General features: G+C 38.4%; 3 protein-coding genes across 4 annotated transcripts; all 3 read right to left on the bottom strand.

Annotated features, from left to right (window-relative positions):
• Positions 1-538: 538 nt before the first annotated feature.
• LOC108812137 (uncharacterized) lies at positions 539-3,919 on the bottom strand. The gene is made up of 4 exons (XM_018584310.2): positions 3,735-3,919; positions 2,074-3,610; positions 973-1,913; positions 539-836 (listed from the first exon to the last, which is right to left on the bottom strand). The coding sequence occupies exons 2-4, from the start codon at positions 3,493-3,495 to the stop codon at positions 800-802; spliced, it is 2,400 nt and encodes a 799-aa protein (XP_018439812.1). The 5' UTR covers positions 3,496-3,610; positions 3,735-3,919; the 3' UTR covers positions 539-799.
• Positions 3,920-4,607: 688 nt separating this feature from the next.
• Positions 4,608-8,111, bottom strand: LOC108812138 (stress response protein nst1). 2 transcript variants are annotated; one of them, XM_018584313.2, is made up of 5 exons: positions 7,894-8,111; positions 7,111-7,725; positions 6,243-7,011; positions 5,130-6,034; positions 4,608-4,991 (listed from the first exon to the last, which is right to left on the bottom strand). In XM_018584313.2, the coding sequence occupies exons 2-5, from the start codon at positions 7,614-7,616 to the stop codon at positions 4,901-4,903; spliced, it is 2,271 nt and encodes a 756-aa protein (XP_018439815.1). In that variant the 5' UTR covers positions 7,617-7,725; positions 7,894-8,111; the 3' UTR covers positions 4,608-4,900. The 2 variants fall into 2 exon arrangements, with proteins under 2 accessions (XP_018439815.1, XP_018439814.1); XM_018584312.2 differs by having other exon boundaries at positions 6,243-7,725; positions 7,894-8,110.
• Positions 8,112-10,098: 1,987 nt separating this feature from the next.
• Positions 10,099-13,463, bottom strand: LOC108813639 (probable serine/threonine-protein kinase WNK5). Its single transcript, XM_018586253.2, has 4 exons — positions 12,632-13,463; positions 11,782-12,429; positions 11,371-11,701; positions 10,099-11,271 (listed from the first exon to the last, which is right to left on the bottom strand). The coding sequence occupies exons 1-4, from the start codon at positions 12,689-12,691 to the stop codon at positions 10,217-10,219; spliced, it is 2,094 nt and encodes a 697-aa protein (XP_018441755.1). The 5' UTR covers positions 12,692-13,463; the 3' UTR covers positions 10,099-10,216.
• Positions 13,464-19,123: the final 5,660 nt, after the last annotated feature.

The following is a 19,123-nucleotide window of genomic DNA, read 5'->3' on the forward strand; positions in this document are numbered from 1 at the left end:
ATTATAGAAAATCAAATTAAAAATACATAAAAAATATTTTTTATTTTTTTATTTATATCTATAGTGTGACAGACAGAAATCTGCAATATAATACTAGCGTTATACAGTCCCGTTGGAGTTATTTTCTTCCATTCTTGTCCTTGGTAATGTGGAAAAGTAATCTCATTCGTAAAATCACTCGGAAAATGATGTCGACTAGACGCCAATTTGGTTGTATCTGCTTTAACTTTTCTTTTGGATTAAATATGCATGCTTTAATTTTAAATGGGTTGTCTTATCATTGTACTATGGATACCAAATGCAAAAATCAAATCTTGAAATTTTTGCTATGGGAACTGAGATATTGATATGTTTTTGTGGCCATATACAACCCATTAGTTCACACCTAATCGAGTAACAGAAAGACGTCCCTTTTTAAGAGTAATATCAACTCACTGATCACACTTAACCGAATAATTCTAGTCACTTTATTACCAAACTCACATTACGGTTTCAAGCGATCGAGATGAGAGGAACACACTTTCTAACTAACGTCATATCCAGTTAAGTGAGAGACTTTATCAAAGTAAAGAGTACTTGACTATAGTTATGCGCTTTCAATGGAGCTGTTTTCAAGTAAAAACTCATAATCTCCATTGAAGTCTCGAGAGGACAAAGAGAGAGAGAGAGACAGACAAGACACATACCAAGTGCGACTATCTGTAAAATTGACCTCATTTTTTTTTTCTGTTTGAATTTGTGACTACCAAAACGATTCTACATCTTCTTGGTGGTTCTCAACATCACCTGCCGCAACATATTACTTCCCAGTCCCATCTCCTGAGCCCTTCACCTTCCTGCACAATCACAAAGTGTACCATATAATTCCGCTTTTCATGGCATTTGTTAAGATTATGCTGCTTAAAAATTTGGCGTGAGATTAATATCTTATCGCTTTGCCATATCAGCAAACTATAGAAACAAAAGACTTACTTGAGCCAGTGATTCGGAGAAGGGTGTTCAAATGGATTGTTTTGAGCAGATCCAGTTGGACTCCTGTACTCCGCTGCATTGTTCAAGAGAATGCTTTCTGTTTGTATGCTATAAGAAAAAGGACTCTCCGTGCCAGATAATGCAGGGAAGAACATATTCTGCGACCAAGGATCATGGTTGCTTGGACCACCAGTAATGGGGCTGAATACGCTGTTCTGGTGATCACTTTCAGGACTGTCCCTATGTGAATAAGCATCCTCTTTTGCAAATAATGAGGATGTTATATGCTGAGGTACATGATGCATACCACTTTCCTCGTTAGCTCTAGTTGTCTCTGAAGGTATGATCCAGTTTGCTGACCCACCAACCAAACCAAGACCAGTTTGGCCGAGGGGGCTCTTCCACATTTGCCAGCTTCCATCATTAGCTTGTTTTTCATCCGCAGCCCGTGATTTGGACAAAGGAGATTCTATTGGGGACGGCTTGCTGATTTCACAAGCAGGTGAATTCTTCATTGCACGGTGTTTTACCAGTCCTATGCCAGTTTCATACCCACCCCTTAAATCAAGTGACTTTGAAACAGGTCCCAGTAGAGATATTGGATCCGGAACATAACACGGATCTTCAAAATGTTCATCTTCACCAGGTTGAGTGAAAGCAATCTCTGTTGGGGGTGAGAAACCTAAACTACTGGTAATGGGTCCACTAGAGCACTCTGGTATCGCAAATGGTGATGGAAGACCAAAACTGATAGGATTGTCAAAGGTTCGTGTTGAGGAAACTTGACTGGATACATGTGAGGTCTGAGAAGCTTCCTGGGGCTTTGTACTAGGTCTACTTATAGTACTATCAATCGAGGAAGCAGGAACAGAAGTTGAACGGGCAAATAGTTGGTGCCATGCTTTTCTAGGTTCTCTTGTCGGCTTTGGCTCAGTAACAACCTATGGAAAAAGTATCGGATATTCAGTTATAGCATAATGTGAACTTTTGAAATCATATAAAGCAGAAAACCGAACTTACGGAGAAATTATATCTCTAAAAACACTAGTTTACTCATAACCATAGTCCAAAAATATGTGAAAATTTGGAAAGCACACTTACTGCACGATTAGCATTCGTCTCTACTTCATTAAGAAAAGATTTCACAGCCACGAGTTCAGGAGGATTAGTATGAGCAGAGGTATGAGAATTATCTGCAGAACCGATTGGTTTGTTTTCTTTTGAAATAGTAGCAGACGTACTAACGCCTCTCCCAAATAAACGGCTATCACTGAAAGCTTTAGAAGAAGATAAGAGTGTACCCTTCATTCGATCAAAGTACCTACCGCCAGATTTTGTATCGTTACTAGTGGTATTATTCTCTACACCATGTCCATATCCCCTTTCCATGTTGGAGCCCCTATCATGTTCCAGATGATCGTTCTTATCAAGATTGCGCTTCTGCACGGTTTCCTTTCCTGTTTTCTTGTCATGCTCTTTACCATCAGAACTGCACTTACTTGAGGCTTTATCCCTCTCTTTCCTTCTCTCCTGACGCTTCTTTTCCGCCTCTTTGATGATTTTCTCCTTGGCGGCCAGTACTACTTTGCATTTCTCGGCCTCATCTCTCAGCTTTCTCCGTTCTTCCACTAGTCTTGCGACTTCTTCTCTTTGTTTTCTCTCTTCCTCCTCTGAAAGCTCCTTCTCCAGTCTAGCTTGTCTTTTCTCCTCCGCTTTTCTACGTGCCTTTTCTATCCTACTCTCATGATAGCTGGACCCATTCTCACCCTGTTTAGCCAGTAACCGTCTCTGCTCAGGGTCAAGTGACGAATCATCAACTGAGCTAAACCTAAAAATCTTTCTCCAAAGCCACCTAATGCTCATAAAAAGAGAAGTCAGCAATCTGCAAGCAAAAACAACACCACCAGAATACGAATTCTCCACCAAACAATTTTCATCTCCATCAAATGTATCACCACCATTAGTCCGCCAATACTTTGACCTGTTACTCAACGTGCTGCTCTCCGACCACTCTTGCCTGAGCAAACATCCGTGCTCACTCCATCCTTTCCCATTCAACATCTTCCCACCTCTTCCAACAAGTTCCTTCAAAATCCCTGAGCCAGAAATCTCTAATCCGGGCATATCTAAAACAGGCCTTTTTGATACATGCCCACAATACGAACACATGAATCTCCCACCACCTGGATTCTGGTCCCTATAAGGCGTAGAGCAATTACGACAACGCCTAGTCGCATTTTTCTTTAGCTTTTGTAGTTCAATAGCTTCTAATCTCGCTCTCTCCCTAAGCCTAGCATTTCTCCTCACACGCCAAGTGGAAAGCTGAGGCATCAAAACCTCGTACCAGAAGAGAGTAACCAGTAGCACAAACACACAAGCAAGCCTGGGAGAAGTAATCTCGAAACGAAAAGCAGGTGGAAGAAGCTGAGAGAGAGCCCATAGTCCGATCAAAGGTATAACAAACCAAGGCAGCATCGTTGCAACCTGACGAGACCACTTCTGAATAACGCACAATATACACATTATCCTCTCAAAGGCCGACCCCTTCTGAGAAAACCCTAGACAGGAAACACAAACCCTAATCTTATCTTCAGCTTTTTAGTCAAGATGATACCGCCTTGGAGAATCAACAAGATACCTAACCGCAACGATGGACAATGGAATCAATTAGGAAGACCATCAACGCACGCAAAATGGAATTTGATTAGGTTAAACGCAGCGAAACCATTGTTAAATCAATCGAGAAAGGTACGGAGACTTACCGATAGGATGGGCATTGAAGCAAAGCGTCTGCAGAAGAAAGAAAGAGAGCTTCGAAATTGGGGATGATGATGTCGAAGTTCGAATACAACCTTCACGATTCCGATCGAATTCCTGTTGAATTAGTTCGTTCGATTTTTGCCAGCAACGAAACCCTAAACGAGAAAAAGAAGAAGAAGAAAAGGAAAAGAAATGATAAAAGAGGGCACAAATGTGAAATATCGAACGAACCGGTGGGTATTCGGGTCAGGGTTGGGCCCACTCAGACGCCCCACCCGTTTATCCAAACGTTACAAACTTTATAGTAGAGTAGCGCTGTAGTAAATGAATTTTACTTCTTACCAAATTAATCCATTGATTTTCTTTAAATGAAACATCATTTATTAAACAGATCAGAATTCGGATATATGATATTTTCATCGTAAACCAGCAAATTAATGTTTCTTCTGTAAATAAAGTAACATATAGTTGTTACTGGATTCAAATAGATGACATATGATAGTCTTTTTATGGCATGACATGTCATTTGGAGTTGTTTTAAGGTCAGAGTATTTAGATTGCTTGGACTCTTTTCTTACGTTTGGTTTGTTTCATCACTAGCTATCATTGCAGCAATCTCCAAAAGGTTCCAAATTAGTGATCTCAGTAAAACGTACAGTAGTTGATATGTTTTCTCGTGGCCTTTTCATATTCAAATTACGATCACTATCACAGAAAGGTGTACATTTATAAATGTAAATATCGACTCACTATTCATAGATTTTACACTCATTTGATCGAATGATTCAAGTCACTTTATTACCAAGCTCATAATATTACGCCTTCAAGCCATCGAGATAGAGAGGAACACGCTTTCTAACTTGTGCCATCACCAATCAAGAAAAAAAAAGATTATACAGTATATAGATTAGGTTTTGCTTATAAGGTTATGTCGCACGAGTAGGTTTGGTAAGAACATGTTCAGACACCAACCAAAGCAAGTGTAAGTGAGAGAGACTTTATCAGAGTAAAGAGTACCTGACTATAGTTATGCGTCGAGTGTTCAGTGGAGCAGTTTTGTAGTAAAAACTCAAAAGTCTCCGTTAGAGACTCGAGAGGCAAATATAGACAGACAAAATACACATCTGCAAAAACTCTCCTCATTTTTTTTTTCTGTTTGAATTTGTGACTACCAAAACGATTCTACATCTTGGTGGTTCTCAACATCACCTGCCGCCACAAACTGCTTCCCTGCCCCATCCCCTGAGCCCTTCACCTTCCTGTACAATCACAAATTGCACCATATGATTCTTCATCGCATTGGTTAACATTATGCTGCTTAAGTTTGGTGTGAGCTTAACATCATATCGCTTTTAAAACTACAGAGACAGAAGGTTTTTCAATTGATCAAGACTTACTTGAGCCAGTGATTCGGAGAAGGGTGTTGAAATGGATTGTCTTGAGCTGATGATCCAGTTGGACTCCTGTTGTTCAAGAGAATGCTTTCTGTTGGTATGCTACAAGAAAAAGGACTCTCTGTGCCAGATAACGCAGGGAAGAACATATTCTGTGACCAAGGATCATGGTTGTTCGTAATGGGGCTGAATACGCCGTTTTGGTGATCACTTTCAGGACTGTCCCTATGTGAATAAGCATCCTCTTTTGCAAATAATGACGATGCTATATGATGACTTTCCTCGCTAGATCTAGTTGTCTCTGAAGGTATAATCCAGTTTGCTGACCCACCAACTAAACCAAGACCGTTTTGGCCAAGGGGGCTCTTCCACATTTGCCAGCTTCCGTCATTAGCTTGTTTTTCATCAGCAGCCCGTGATTTGGACAAAGGAGATTCGATTGGGGATGGCTTGCTGATTTCACGAGTAGGTGTATTCTTCATTGCACGGTGTTTTACCAATCCTATGCCAGTTTCATACCCAGCCCTTAAATCAAGTGATTCTGAAACAGGTCCCAGTAGAGATATCGGATCCGGAACATAACACGGATCTTCAAAATGTTCGTCTTCACCAGGTTGAGGTAAAACAATCTCTGTTGGAGGTGAGAAACCTGAACTACTGGTAATGGATCCACTAGAGTACACCGGTATGGTGAATGGCGATGGGAGGCCAAAACTAATGGGATTGTCAAAGGTTCGTATTGCGGAAACTGGACTGCAAATCTGTGAGCTCTGAGCAGCTTCCTCGGGCTTTGTACTAGATCTACTTATAGTACTAACATTTGAGGAAACAGGAACAGAGGTTGAACGGGTAAACAGTTGGTGCCATGCTTTTCTAGGTTCTCTTGTCGGCTTTGGCTCAGAAACAACCTGTGAAAGAGCATCGCATATTCAGGTACAAATGTACAATTGACAAAAAAAGAAAGTTAACTATCACATTTCACTAGAAGAGTGTTCAAGAAGAATGTAAACTTTTGAAATCATATGAAGCAGAAAACAGAGAAGTTAACTTAAACACACGAGTTTACTCTTAGCCATAGTCCAAAAGAGTATGTGAAAATTTGGAAAGGACACTTACTGCGTGAGTAACATTCGTATGAGAATTAGTATGAGCAGAGGTATGAGAATTATCTGCAGAACCGATGGGTTTGTTTTCTTTTGCAGTAGTAGCAGACGTAGTAACGCCTCTCCCAAATAAACGGCTATCACTGAAAGCCTTCGAAGAAGATAAAAATGTACCCTTTACTCGATCAAAGTACCTACCGCCAGATTTTGTACCGTTACTAGTAGCATTATTCTCTACACCATGCTCATGTCTCCTTTCCATGGTGGAGGTCCTATCATGTGCATGCCTATCATGTTCCAGATGATCACTCTTATCAACATTGCGCTTCTGATCGGTTTCCTTTCCTGTTCTCTTGTTATGCTCTTCACCATCAGAACTGCTCTTACTTGAGGCTTTATCCCTCTCTTTCCTTCTCTCCTGACGCTTCTTTTCCGCCTCTTTGATGATTTTCTCCTTGGCAGCGAGTAATACTTTGCTGCATCTCTCGGCCTCAGTTTTCTCATCTCTCAGCTTTCTTCGTTCTTCCACTAGTCTTGCGACTTCCTCTCTTTGTTTTCTCTCTTCCTCCTCTGAAAGCTCCTTCTCCAGTCTAGCCTGTCGTTTCTCCTCAGCTTTTCTACGTGCCTTTTCTACCCTACTCTCATGATAGCTGTTCCCGTTCTCACCCTGTTTAGCTAGCAACCGTCTCTCCTCAGGTCCAAGTGACGAATCATCAACTGAGCTAAACCTAAAAATCTTTCTCCAAAGCCACCGAATGCTCATGAAAAGAGAAGACAGCAACCTGCAAGCAAAACCAACACCACCAGGATAAGATTTCTCCACCAAACAATTCTCATCTCCATCAAATGTACTCAAGGTGCTGCTCTCAGACCACTCTTGCCTGTGCAAACACCCCTGCTCACCCCATCCTTTCCCAACTAAAATCTTCCCACCTCTTCCAACGAGTTCCTTAAAAACCCCTGAGCCAGAAATCTCTAATCCGGGGATATCTAAAACAGGCCTTTTTGATACATGCCCACAATACGAGCACATGAACCTCCCACCACCTGGATTCTGGTCCCTATAAGGCGTAGAGCAGTTACGACAACGCCTAGTCGCATTTTTCTTCAGCTTCTGCAGTTGAATAGCTTCTAATCTCGCTCTCTCCCTAAGCCTAGCGTTTCTCCTCACACGCCACGTGGAAAGCTGAGGCATCAAAACCTCGTACCAGAAGAGAGTAACCAGTAGCACAAACACACAAGCGAGCCTGGGAGAAGTAATCTCGAAGCGAAAAGCAGGTGGAAGAAGCTGAGAGAGAGCCCATAGTCCAATCAAAGGTATAACAAACCAAGGCAACATCGTTGCAACCTGACGAGACCACTTTTGAATAACGCACAGTATACACATTATCCTTTCTCAAAGGCCGACCCCTTCTGAGAACTCAGGGGATAAGGTCAAAAAACAGGAACACACAAACCCTAATCTTTTATATCTTCAGTGAGAATCAACAAGATACCTAACGCAACGAAAGACACAAATGGAATCAATTAGAAAGACCACGACGTACGCAAAAAAAAAAAAATGGTGAATCGATTCGGTTACACGCAGGTGAGGAGCGAAACCATTAGTTCGGATTGAGTTGCGGTGCAATGCGAATTAATCGAGAGAGGTGAGGATGACTTACCGATAGGGACGCCATTGAAGAAGCAAAGCGTCGGCAAGAGAGAGAGAGAGAGAGAAAGGGAGCTTCCAAATTTGGGGATAGGCGAAAATTTGAATACAAGCTTTCACGATTCGGATCGAATTCGTGTTGAATCAGGTAGCCGTAGCTTTTCCTTCGATTTTTTCTTTTTTTTTTGGCCGACGAGGAAACCGTAAACGAGAAAGATTTGAGTAGAAAGAAGAAAAACGAAAAGGATGATACAAAGTAGGGCCAGACCCGAACCCAATCTAAAAATTTCCGAATCGGTATTTGACCCGATCTATTAAAATTTTCCAAATCGATCTTGTTGTATAGTAATTTGGATGTCTGATATTTTCCAAATTTGATCTGAACGCATGTCCAAAAGTACCCGAAGGATCCTTTTCAAAAAAAAAAAAAGTACCCGAAGGATTTGAAAATCTAAATGAATATCCAAAATGTAAATAACTTACTCGAACTTTAAATTTTATTTTTATTTTTGAGATTGGTGATAAACTTAATGTTAACTTCAAAAGAACTTCAGCACTAAGTTCAAAAAAAAAAAAAAAGAACTTCAGCACTTCCAATATATACACACTACTAGAATAATTATCCGCGCTTTCGTAGAATGATCACTATATTCATATTTTTACGTACTTTATTAAATTTTATATATTATAAAATAATAAATATATATTAAATTATTGAAAATCCAGTAATTATTATATATAATTAAATTGGTTCAAACACATTAACTAGATTGCTATTTATTTAAATCTTTTATGGTAAATAAATTTTAAAAATCAATTTTATCTATTTTATGTTATATATAACTAAATTTAAATGATACGAACATAGATATATAATATATTTCTAATATAGATATCTATTTAAATGAGGCTTTTTATTTCTATGGTTTTATGATTATTTTTATCTTCTTATAACAAAATTTTTAATAATTGATTACAAAATTTTAATATGAAACTTTTAATAGCTTTACTAATTCATAGTCGTTTTAAAAATTCAATGTAGATTTTCAAATTAAAATATTAAATTTTACATATTTTAGTATAAAATTTAAAATCTAAAGCTTAAATTATGTATTTTATATGTCATATAGTTTAATGTAAAAGATATTGAAAAAATATATATTTAATATGTATATCTATTAAATGAAAATGTCTACTCCTTTATTTTTATAATGATTTGTATCTTGTTATTAAAAAAAAATTTTGATCAAAAAGTTTCAATGCGAGATTTTTAACAATTTTATTAATTTATAAACTTTTTTAGAAAAAATCTAAAATATAACATATACAGAAAATATAAATTTTATTATATGGTTAATGTAATTGTTTAATTTATTTTAATAACATCAAATTAAAAAGAATGATAGATGATACACAAATTATTATTATCAGTTCTTTATTATTCAAAGTCACTAATTGTCATGTATATATCTATATATATACATATATATTCATATTGAAAAAAAATCTCGCTTTTATATATTGATAATTGCTATATATTGATAATTCTATGATTAGTTCAGTAAAAAGTATAGTAAATGTCTAGATAGACCAATTTAGTTTTTTAAGGATTCTAGAACTTATTTTAGTTGTAACATATGTCATCATTCAAATGTTAAAATGCTTCTCAAATAATGTATATAAATATATATATTATTTTTTTGGACATCACTTCCATTATATTTTAGTTTTACATATTTTAAAGTTTATCTTCGATTTAATTTGTACCTTTAATTGAACTGGTTATTAAAAAATAATTTATAGTAATCATTTGACTATTATAAAAATCAATTGTCACAATAGAAATGTAAATTCAAAAAATTTTAATTCGAAAATTTTAATTCACTGATTTTAAACTTAAAAGAATTATTATAAGTAGTATTTTGACTTTTATAATAGTGCAGAAAATATATTTGTTTTGTTTTATTGTTATTTGTGTTCTTCTCTTCCAAAATGTTTTTTTTTTCTTTTTTCGCTAAAACTCTTCCAAAATGTTAAAACAATGTTTAGCTATTTTTTTTTTGGTCAACAACAATGTTTAGCTATTTAGATCGATGAAATCTTTAACCAAATTGTTGGAACCTATATTTTTGTTTGGTTTAGGTCCGTTTGGTTTGATTACGTTTTTTTGCGCACCCTACTAGAGCTAACAAAATTCCGTTTGAACTTTATATGCAAAAGGGCACTAAATTTTTTATTTAATATAATACCATCAATCAAAGTAAAATACTAATGTACCAATATTGAGTATCTATTCTTTTATAAATCAAAAAGCCACAAAGGCTCACACCCATTTCTCAAGATCGTCTCAACAAGTCAGCAACCGATTTATGTTGTAACTCATTCAAGTTCGTATTAGAGCCACGCCCGCGCCTGGTGTGCCTGTTGATCAACTCCATGAGCGATCGGTGCAGCACCTGCGTTCTCGTATCCACAAGCGATCTCATCTTATGTAACCTTAACCTTCTCCTCCGTTGATGCGGACTTTGATCATCATCATCAACGGGAGGAGAGTGTTGGTATGTCGAAGTACTCAACAAAGTGTTAGAGCCTCTGCCACTGCCAGCACCATCGTTACTTGAACCATCGTTGTTGTTGTTGTTGTTGTCTTTAACTGCTACAAGAGAGCCATGAGAGGAGGAAGTAGTTGAGTAAGGGTGTGTTCTTTCTCCTACTCTTCCGCCATTGTCGTCATCATCTTCAAGACCAAAGCTGTTGTGCGGGAGAGAAGGGTCCTCCTCATGGGTGTTGTCGTTATCTGTAACTGCTACAGGAGAGTTGTAAGAGGAAGAAGCAGAAGCAGAGGAGAAAGGGAGTGTTCTCTGTACTCCTCCCTGGACATTGTCGTCATCATCATCTTCATGACCAAAGCTTTGGTGCTGGAGAGAAGGGTCCTCATGGGCCTTGTCGTCGTCCTCAACTGCCACAGTAGGATCGGGGGAGCAATAAGCAGAGTAGAAAGTTGGTGTCGTTCGTCCTCTTCCCTCACCATTGTCGTCATCAACTTCATGACCAAAGGTGTCGTGCGGGAGAGAAGGGTCCTCCTCATGGGCAGTGTTAACTGCTACAAGAGAGCAAGCAGCAGAGTAGAAAGGGCGTGTTGTTCTTCGTCCACCACCTCCCTCGCCATTGTCGTCATCATCATCTTCATGACCAAAGCTGTGGTGCAGGAGAGAAGGGTCCCCATGTGCACTCCAGTTTGGTACAAGCAAAGATATCTCATTTTCTATCATTGCAGCGATCACCAAAGGATCCCAATCAGTGATCTCAAGCTCTTTCACCATCTCCAAAGCTACTTCAAGCGGTGTGTCGCTTACAATGCTGAAAGGGAAGTGAATGTTCCTCATGTAACCTGTGACACATACTAACACAGGTTCATCACAACAATCAACAGCTAGTACTAAAGCTGCCTCAGATACTTCTAGCAAGTAGACCTTGAAAACGTACGTACCATTGCCATCTGAAATCTGCACTTGAAGAAAGATGGTGTGGTCTTCTGAGTTCATCCTTCCTGTTATCGACATATCCGTCGTCCTAGTTGGATCAGTCACTGAAGGCAGCAGAGGCTCCACCACGGTTCCATTAGCAGCCAAGTTCTGAATAGCTAGCTGTGAGGGCAATCTAGAAAGAGGCGCTAAATCTATCTCATCAGTCATGGCGAGGAACGGGTCCTCCAGGAGCTCCGTTGCAGACAATCTCTTTGAAACAGTTTCCAAGCACTTACCAACAAAACGCTGAGCCTCCGTGTTTTGAATGAGACGGAAAGATCGAGGCAACGTCCCCTGAACCAAATCAAAGAAAGTTAAAAAAAAAGATGATAGTGACTGAGATAAAGCTTTCAGGTGAGATCCATCTTTCTCACCGATGTAACTTTCTTGTATATCTGCGCAGGGTTGTCGCATTCAACGTAAGGGTACTCACCGGTAAGCATCTCCAAGACGCACATACCAAACGAATAAATGTCAACAAGCTGGTTGTATTCTTCATCATATAACTCTGGCGCCATGAACTCAGGCGTTCCTATGACGCTGTGAGCTTGCTGTGACTCTCGGAGAACAGCAGCTAAACCCAAATCACCAATCTTGACTTGCCCAAGATGACCATTAACAAAGATATTATCACATTTAAGGTCTCTGTGAATAACAGGAGGATCATGCCCGTGCATGTAAGCAAGACCGTTCAAAATCTGGCGCGACCAGCTCTTGACGGCGCGGATATCGACCTTCTGATACTTCCTTCGATACTCTCTGAGCGTGCCTGAGGTGAAGAGCTCGGTGATGAAGTTGAACGTTCTGCGGGTGACGTCGATCCAGGAAGTGCAGTAGCGGATGATGGAGTCGTGGTTGAGGTTCTTGAGGAGGTGGACCTCGGAGTAGAGGCGTTGTAAGGCCTCGTGCGATCGGAAGATGTCGTTGAGCTTGACTTGGTTCCACGCCACTTCCATTCCTAGGACTTGGTCGAAGGCTTTGTAAACCGTCTTCATTGCTCCTTTGCCGAGTACTTCCCTGAACTGCACAGTATGCACACACATCGATGAATCAAAATCAAAATTGATTTAAGGAAAATGTATGTATGGATCGGATCATTTCAAGCTCCGTAAATCTCGGATTGGGCCGGGGTCTAAAAATATCTCCAAAGTTAACAGAAGAAACTAAATAGATTTTAGCAGAGTACAGATAGTACCAAAGTCAAACAGAGAGAGAGAGACTTACACGACCATAGCGACCGGAAGGATCAGTCTCAACGTAATCATCAGTCTCCGTCGTGTACATGACTAAGTAGGCGGATCTATCAGAATCTCAAATTTGGGGGAAATTTTTAAACTAAAGAAAAAAAAATTGAAATTGGGGGAAAAACGAAAAAAAAAGATCGCGATGCAGAAAGAGAAAAAGGACAAGCAAGGGAGAGAGAGAGAGAGAGAGAGATTTGGGAGGGGGCTAGAAAAGGATCCGAGGTTTTCCTTCGTGATTCTCGTAGGAGAAGACGCCGAAGAGCAACCAAAAGAGTCTTGAATAATCAACGCACAGTAAGACCGATGCCACCATATCCACACCTCCTCGTCCTAGGTGTTGTATATTGCATTCGTGCTCTTTTGCAATCATGTGTCTTCTTCTTCCCTTACGGACGACCACCTTCATTCAACTACAGTAAAGAAAAAAAAGAGAAGTTTGGTGGGAGAAGTTATTAGAGAATATGTGGCTGCAGCCGATTAAAGTGGGGGGCGGAAAAAGTTGTTGGTGTCACGGAAGAAAATTCGTGATTATTTTTTTTTTCTTTGGGGAAGTTATTTGAAAAAAATACAGCGAAAAGAGGGAAGAGAAGAGAGTGGGGAATTTCGAGAGAGAGAGAGAGCACTTTAGACGATTCTGAATTTGAAAAACCTATGGCCACGCATCGGAAGCACCATGTTTGGATTCGAAACAAGAACAATTTGTTTTGAGCTCCACTCTTTGTGTTTAGAAGTCAAAGAAGATTGGTTTAGTTAACGTGAAGCAGCATGTCTGAAAGGAATGGTTTTTGTATCCGATGATTGCGTTATTTGACAATGTCTCTCTCTCTCTCCTTTCTTTTTTCTTTAATCTATTTGAGAATAATTGGATAGATTCCCTCATACAAATATTTATTTACTTATTATAATATGGAATTCAACGGGTTTTGAAAATGACTTGCTAGATCGACTGGTGCTCAAGAGTTTAAAATATCACGTCAGTTTGGGGGTCAACTTACTCTATAGGGTTTTCCATTTTGATAATCAAGGATAAGAACATAGACTTTTAAAACATTTTGGTAAAATTTATTACCAAATCTAAGTTTACACATGACCCAAATCATTGATACTTGTTTTTTTATCTATTGAGAAGAAGAAAAAAAATGCACTCCAGGCTTCAACATGAAACAACATAATTCATGGATATGAAGAAAATACACTCTATAATACACAAGCTTGTCGAAATATAAAATACAAAGGTTTCGAGATTTTGATATAGTCACATAAATAAAATTCTACAGAAGAGGAAAAAAAAAATCAGGTCCAACATTCTTTTTTGTTCTATGGGAGAGGTAAAAAGAAAAGAACTTGAGAGTTTTTTTTTTGCAAAAGTAAAGTTTATCAACAGATACAAAAACAAGTTAGAAAAACTTAAAAATCAGTATGTCAAAAACAAAACTTTCCCTCTCTCTTCTCTTTAGAGAAATAGTTATTTTTTTGAACAACTAGAGAAAGAAATCTCTCTTTCCTTCTTAAACATTTGATCTTTTAGAGGGATTTGAGAGTTTTTTTTGTTTGTAAAATATGCAGTCGTTTAATCGACTTTGGATTCCGTTTAGTGAATTTTCTTTTTATCTAGGCGATTTTTCATAGTGTTTCAATCAAATTTGAGTTATGTAATATGTTTTTGTTTTTCAGATATTGATTAAAATTAATAAACACCAATTTTATATTGGAACCAAAGTAGAAATTCTCGAGATATCTTTTCATTCCGACCAAATTTTGTTGGAAGAGAGTTATATTCCCCTGTTAAGGTTCAACAAATATTGTTTTTTGGTGTAGATTAGAGAAAGAAAGACTTCGGTCCATGACATCCAGACCCAGACCATTTTGGTCTAGCTGAATTAGATCACGACCGAGATGCTTTTTAGGACAGCGATATAAAGACAGAACGAAGAGAGAAGAAAAATGCATCTAAAATCAAACACACAACACTTAAGCAGCTAGAATCAAGGTTTATTGTTGCCGGTCATTGCTCCACCAAAAGATTGTTTTTTTCTTCTAACTTTTACAATAGTTTAGTATTTAATTTGTACTTATAAATTTATATTCATATTTAATACAAAAAATTAAAGTAGTTTAAAAACGAACTTACTAAAATTTTATGAATAAAACGATCGTATATTGGATCAAAAGGAATAAACTAGAGTACTTGGTATCTTTATTAAAAATAAGAAAATGATAAAAAGTCAGAAAGACGAGAAAAGGTATTCGAACACGCAACCATTAGGGTAACTCTACAAACCACTATACTAATGTAAATTTTTCAATTTTTTGGCACCCCTAAAATATATATCGGTTCTGGCAACTAAAATCCTTGCTTTACCGGCTTTACTCCAGGGCGGGCCTATGAAAAATCTATCGAATGATTTTTCTAAAACTACTTCTTAAAGAATCAGCCTGCTCTACAAAACGCCCAGCTAAAGCCTTTCAATCTCTTAGATTAGAAAAAAGCTATACATATTCTTAAAACAGTGCGAAAAACACATGGTGTGTTTTCGAGATAATCAGAGCTACAAAGGATGGAATCATGGAACTCGTGATCATCCGTCAAAATGGTATGACTACGTAGCTGTTACCGAAATGAAGACAAATTGAAGTGGCTAATGCTTGTGGGCCACAAGTTGTGGCCCATGTAAGTTGGGCTGGGCTAGTGCTTGTGGCCCAATAATAATATGAAGGAGGAGTTCTCCGCACCGTTGCTCCTGCTCTGTCATCATCATCACCTTTCGTAATTTCCAGGCGAATAAATTTACCGGAGAAGCCTCGCCGAAGATGCGAGTTAATTGGTTGCAGTGGCAGGATCACGAACGTGGAGCTCGTTAATCCAAGCTGTACTCCTTATATATCACTGTCGTTTCCGGCTCTCTCCAGCGCGTACCGGCCAGGAGATGTCGTCGCGATTAGAAAGATGGGGCAGTATCATTCCGTTAGTATCTCTATTTGCATATGAGCTGAGATTACTTTTCAAATTTTATGGAGACTAAAGGATCTGTTGGAATCTCTGGCAGTTTAGAACGACTTGGCAATGGCATGATGTGATCGGAAAGCATTGACCGATCTCCGCCGTTAATCGCGAGGTGTTGCGTATATGATTAGGTTTCAGTGTTCGTGGAAATTAGATTGAATTTCCATGCTAAATTTTCAGGTGTTGGTCCCCGTATAGCGAAACCAATTGGCTACACGGGGAACACAGATCCTTATAAGATGTGAGCATTTTTTTTGTTTTTTATTAGTTTTGGATTATTGTTGCTGGAATAGAATTGAGAAAGATAAAGTGATGATTCGTCACATCTCATCTGTTTTCATTAGAGTAAGAGCCATTTCGTATTTTTTTTTTCAGTTTCTTTTGTTGCAGATTGTGCTATGCGGCGAATATGTCTACCATGTTGATTTTTCCCACGGTTTCTCACTTGCAGAAAATTCCAAATTGGAAATAAGAAATTTCTGGTTCCCTGGCTTTTGGTGATAAACCGTATAAGAGCTCTGATACGGTTTATTAACTATTTTTAATAACTATCTTTATTGTTTTAGGGTTTTTATGGTTTTCTTATATAAAGCCGTGTAGGCTTTAAGTTTGTATTCAGTTTTGATTTGATAATAAAAGTTAAGAGTTTTCTTTTTGTTGTTCCTTGTTTTCGGTAGATCATTGGTGATCTCAACGAATTTAAGAAGACATTGATCTTAGGCATTCTTAGACTAAATAAGATCTTTGTGATTATCCTAGTTTTCCGGATATTCTAAGAATCAACAGATCTCTAGTTCTATCTTTAAAGCTTCCGCTACATCAGTTGGTATCAGAGCCGCGTCTCTTTGGTTTCTCAATCGAAGAACGATTCTGGATGTTATGGTGAGTATTAGCATCTATTCTATCCTGGACGAAAGTCCTTTTGTTGAGAGAGAAGAGAACCGTGAGATCTATCGAGAGATTTATGGTGATCCGATCTATGATATCTATGAAGATGATGTCTGTGTTGTCCGTGCAAAATTCGGGCGAGACGAGTTCTGTGCAAAATTCGGACGAGATGATCTCCGTGCAAAATCTGGGCGAGACGAGTTCCGTGCAAAATACGGACAAAATCATATCGACGAAGATTTTGTGAAGAATATTGATAATCTGATGCGTGCAAATTTTGTGCAAGACCGGATTTGTGAAGATTCATGTTATAAACAGATCCGTGCAAAAATCGTGCAAAATATGCTATTGAAAATTCGAGGAAGAGTTTTTCTTGGAAAAAGTTTTGGATTCAAAGACTACAAACATGATTCGAGGGCGAATCTTCTCCAACCCGAAGAGAATGATGTAGATAAATATATGAGATATTTCCATATATTTATTTTGATTTATTAACTATTTTTAATAACTATCTTTATTGTTTTAGGGTTTTTATGGTTTTCTTATATAAAGCCGTTTAGGCTTTAAGTTTGTATTCAGTTTTGATTTGATTAATAAAAATTAAGAGTTTTCTCTTTGTTGTTCCTTGTTTTCTAGATCATTGGTGATCTCAACGAATTTAAGAAGACATTGATCTTAGGCATTCTTAGACTAAATAAGATCTTTGTGATTATCCTAGTTTTCCGGGTATTCTAAAAATCAACAGATCTCTAGTTCTATCTTTAAAGCTTCCGCTACATCAGGTCATAACTTACGTCAAGGGTCACGCTCTGTCGAGGACTATTCTAACGATTTCTACCAGATGCTCACTCGTATCGACATACAAGATTCTGAAGATCAGTTGGTAGCACGTTTTATTGCAGGTCTGCGTCCCCAATTACAGAATATGCTCCATCAATTTGATCCAGGCTCCGTCTCAGAAGCACGACAACGAGCACTCTTAGTCGAGCAACAATCTCGTCCCTGCAATAGCCAATGGACAAACAACCTCCGTCAACGCACAGGCCCTGCCACTTCCGACGAGGCCAAATCAGCCACTGATCGAGACACTTCGGGACAGAAGAACAATGCTCGTCCTACTGAACAGGTCGCTGCCGAAACTCGTCCTTCTCGTCCCAACGCCCTCCGATGTTTCTCTTGTGGCGAAAAGGGGCATATACAGACGGCATGTCCGACACACGGACGTCGCGGTTTGCTAGCCAATGAAAGAGAGCTAACCGGAGATCCCATATATGATGACCAAGATGATCAAGAAGAGGACGTCGATGAGGAACAAGTTAGAGGTGACACGGGAACGCTTCTCATGCTTCGCCGTAATTGTTTTGCACCTAAATCAAGCGAAGCCTTGCAGCGTACGGCTCTATTCAGTTCCACATGTACGGTCAAAGGCAAAATTTGTCGTTTTGTCATTGATTCAGGTTGTTCAGCAAACGTAGTTTCGGAGGAGGCTGTTCGCAAGCTTTCACTCACTACAGAGGCGCATCCTCACCCTTATCGACTACTCTGGATGCAGACAGGAGCAGAGGTTCACGTGTCTCAGCGCACATTACTTTCTTTCTCCATCGGCTCCTTCTATAAAGATAGAACTAGAGATCTGTTGATTCTTAGAATACCCGGAAAACTAGGATAATCACAAAGATCTTATTTAGTCTAAGAATGCCTAAGATCAATGTCTTCTTAAATTCGTTGAGATCACCAATGATCTACCGAAAACAAGGAACAACAAAGAGAAAACTCTTAACTTTTATTAATCAAATCAAAACTGAATACAAACTTAAAGCCTAAGCGGCTTTATATAAGAAAACTATAAAAACCCTAAAACAATAAAGATAGTTATTAAAAATAGTTAATAAATCAAAATAAATATATGGAAATATCTCATATATTTATCTACATCACCTAACCAGATATTCCAAGAATATATGACATATTAGGTGGTAGCGTCTCAAGAATATCATGCTTGGTTGTGTGGAGTCGGTGTCTTAGGCCTAGTTAACCTTAACTTTCTATTATTTCTAGAGGTTAACATTATTTGCTGAAAGTCATTACATCTTCACCTTCTTTGAGGCTCTGGCTGCTAATATGTATGCAGTTTGTTTGATAGTCTTTATTGTATCTGCTATTACCTTTATGCATATTATTATGTAAGTAATGGCTTTTGTTATTTCTTTCATACTTTCGATGCTCTGATTTTTGAATTTTGCAATTTTGCTTCCATGGCTTTTGTTGACCACTTTTAGACATTAATTTTCTTCTCTCCTTTCTAATAAGCTCGTGGGTACGGTCGGAGTGACAGAGCTTACGGAATATCACGTTACTGATATTATTGCTGAGACGGTTTGTTTCCATGCAGGAAGGAGCTGTCAGAGATTGATGTGTCATTGTGTCCTCAGGATTTTATGTCCTCTTTGGCTCTGGTAAATCATTTTCTAGTTCTTCCTGATTGAGTAATAACTTGAAAGGGAAAATAAGCCCATAAACTTAATGTGACCTATGTTGTTAATTTGTGGTCAGCTCTCTCATTCTCTTTCGTACTCTCCA

This window comes from Raphanus sativus, chromosome 6, assembly GCF_000801105.2.
Source record: "Raphanus sativus cultivar WK10039 chromosome 6, ASM80110v3, whole genome shotgun sequence".
In the NCBI taxonomy this organism is placed as follows: Eukaryota; Viridiplantae; Streptophyta; class Magnoliopsida; order Brassicales; family Brassicaceae; genus Raphanus; species Raphanus sativus.

Bases quoted from the DNA above. Each gene is read 5' to 3' on its own strand.
- LOC108812137 (XM_018584310.2), bottom strand. From the start codon at position 3,495: ATGTGTATATTGTGCGTTATTCAGAAGTGGTCTCGTCAGGTTGCAACG. The intron at 1,914-2,073 runs GTAAGTGTGCTT...CTTTTTCCATAG, and splicing joins AGACGAATGCTAATCGTGCA to GTTGTTACTGAGCCAAAGCC. The intron at 837-972 runs GTAAGTCTTTTG...GTGATTGTGCAG, and splicing joins TCTCCGAATCACTGGCTCAA to GAAGGTGAAGGGCTCAGGAG.
- LOC108812138 (XM_018584312.2), bottom strand. From the start codon at position 7,616: ATGTGTATACTGTGCGTTATTCAAAAGTGGTCTCGTCAGGTTGCAACG. The intron at 6,035-6,242 runs GTAAGTGTCCTT...GCTCTTTCACAG, and splicing joins ATACGAATGTTACTCACGCA to GTTGTTTCTGAGCCAAAGCC. The intron at 4,992-5,129 runs GTAAGTCTTGAT...GTGATTGTACAG, and splicing joins TCTCCGAATCACTGGCTCAA to GAAGGTGAAGGGCTCAGGGG.
- LOC108813639 (XM_018586253.2), bottom strand. From the start codon at position 12,691: ATGTACACGACGGAGACTGATGATTACGTTGAGACTGATCCTTCCGGT. The intron at 11,702-11,781 runs GTGAGAAAGATG...GATTTGGTTCAG, and splicing joins TATACAAGAAAGTTACATCG to GGGACGTTGCCTCGATCTTT. The intron at 11,272-11,370 runs GTACGTACGTTT...TATGTGTCACAG, and splicing joins GCAGATTTCAGATGGCAATG to GTTACATGAGGAACATTCAC.